General features: G+C 42.9%; 1 protein-coding gene across 1 annotated transcript in view; it reads left to right on the forward strand.

The window, feature by feature from the left end:
* The first annotated feature begins 1,968 nt into the window (after positions 1–1,968).
* Positions 1,969–2,500, forward strand: part of LOC135196504 (uncharacterized) — a 1,170-nt gene continuing 638 nt past the window's right edge. The window contains exon 1 of the mRNA XM_064223353.1: positions 1,969–2,500. This exon is cut by the window's right edge and continues 638 nt beyond it. Within this exon, the coding sequence (XP_064079423.1) occupies positions 1,969–2,500 (532 nt within the window).

Consider the following 2,500-nt stretch of genomic DNA (forward strand, 5'->3'; position numbering starts at 1 on the left):
GTGAAGACAAGAGAAAACCTTGTTTTAGCTGAGACTAACTTTGGGTTCATTCTGCATGGTTCTCACGAGACATTTTTTGCCGCCAATTCTCATGAACCAAGTGTGATTGCTGGTCGGAGCTCCTCAACAGAAAGATTTCTGCTGTTCTTCTGCAGTCAACGTCATCAGTTGCAGTAAGTCCATGCTGAACGGCCGAAAGGGAAGTTTCCACAGATCAAAGCCCGGAGCAATGGCTCCGTGCAGCAGGTGCAGAAAATGGCGGACAGTCTGTTCTTTCAATAAAGACCAGTGCTGGACTGTGTTTGATCGTATGTGTGAAGTAGAGGATGGTCCGGTTTGTCATCGGTGTGACGCGGTTGGCATAAACTCAGAAGAGGAGCGAAGAGTACAGACATACAAGAGTTGTCTCACCTATGACCCTGAACAGAAGATATTCGTTTGCAAGTTACCATGGAAGGAAAGCTTCCGTACATTGTCGGACAATCGACCTATTGCCCTCAAACGCCTAAATTCGTTAACACGTACCATGTCCAGAAATGAAGCTTTAAAGAACTGGTATGTAGACAAATTTGAAAAGTTGATCAACGACGGCTATATGACAGAGGTTACAGCTGAGGAGGATGTGCAGTGGAAATCAAATGGTGGCAAAGTCTACTACATCTGTCATTTCGCACACTTTAATGAGCATAGTTCCTCAACTCCACTCAGAATCATATTTGATGCAAGTGTTCCATTTAAAGGCAAGGCTATAAACTCCTTGTGGGAACCACCACCAAATTTGATTCTACCAATTCCAACCCTGCTGTTAAGGTTCCAGGAAAGAAAAAAGAAAAATACCAGTTGCAATGGACCATAATTAAAGCATACTTCACTGTTCGCCTTGAGACAGAAGAATCTCATCTGCACCGCCTTTTGTGGAATCAACTGGACAAGGAAAAAGAAGTCAAGACGCTGCGATTACTACGAAACTCCTGGGGAACTTTTCCGGCAGGTGGTATATGCAGTGTAGCAATGCTCATCATAGCTGAGAAATTCAAGGACAAGTACCCACAGGTATACGAATTCGTAAAATAGAACTTGTATGTTGATGATGGTACTACAAGTGTTGATGATGTTTCCACGGCATTACAACTTGCTAAGGAACTCAACATTGTCCTCATGAGGCATCCTTCATCATAAAGCATTTCATGATCGGTGGAAGTGAAAGTGATATTGATGCCCACATAAGAAGTGCCCGGATGTACCTGACAATGTGCGACGAACACCAGAGCAGGAAAGGATCCTGGGTATAATATATCATTCTACCAACGATGAAATTTCCATTTCAGGTAGGATTAACTTCTCAAAGAAAAGGAGAGGCATCAGATCAGAGGAAGATATCAGTTTAGAAAACTTTGATGATGCCTTCCCTGACACTTTCAGTCGAAGAAATTATCTACAGATCATAGCAACCATCTATGATCCAACAGGACTTGCAACTCCGGTTACCATCTGCCTGAAGCACGGACTAGGTCAATATTCCGCCTCAAACAGAATGGACCGATCGATTTCCTAGATGGTAATGATGACCTACCTACAACCCGCAGTCGGTGTAAAGAAGTGATTCGTTCGATCTACGGTCTAAAAGAAGTCAGGTTTGTTCGCTGTCTTACACCGGAAACTGCAGTTGGCAAACCCACTCTAGTAATTTTTTGTGATAGTTCTCAGACTGCCTATGGATGTGTCGTGTACTACAACTGGAAGTTGGAAAACGGCGAGCGAGCATCTGTTCTTGCCATGTCAAAGGCAAAACATTGGCCACAAATTCCGACATTAACGATCCCCCGAGGTGAGTTACTTGGATGTCTGCTGGGTGCCAGAATGCAACAGACTGTTGTCAAAAAATCAAGCTTCATTTTTGAAAGGGTAATGCTGCTAACTGACAGCACCATAGTTCTGGGACAACTGCGTCATGAGCCCTAGAAGTACATGTGGACAGCCAGCCGTATCAGTGAAATACAAACTCTGACTGATATTCGCGATTGGTACCATGTGGACTCTGGAAACAACGTTGCCGATGATGCGTCACGCGGTCTTAACCCATCTGAAATGGGAAAGGATTACAGATGGCAAAAAGGTCCAGACTTCATGAAGAAGGATATCAACGAATGGCCAATCAAACATGCAAATGAAGTTCATGTGAAGAGAGAAGATCTGGACATAAGAATAAAAGATCCACGGATGACCATTGGAAGATGCAAGTCACTATGTGTCCAGATTAATGGTGGAACAAATGAAGATTATTCAGTTATTCTTGATATCCTAAAAACATTCAACATAACGGTCAACAAAAATGACAGCCTGATGAAGATTAAACATCGCATCTCTAGAATCATAAGATTTATGGAAAATGCTTCACAACTTTTCAGAGATCGACTGAAGAGAACAGTGAAGACTACTCCAGTTGCCATCAGTAGTATGACGAAAGCAGAACGTTCGAGATGGTTTGCTGAAAATGATA

Source organism: Macrobrachium nipponense, chromosome 18 (assembly GCF_015104395.2).
Source record: "Macrobrachium nipponense isolate FS-2020 chromosome 18, ASM1510439v2, whole genome shotgun sequence".
Taxonomy (NCBI): Eukaryota; Metazoa; Arthropoda; class Malacostraca; order Decapoda; family Palaemonidae; genus Macrobrachium; species Macrobrachium nipponense.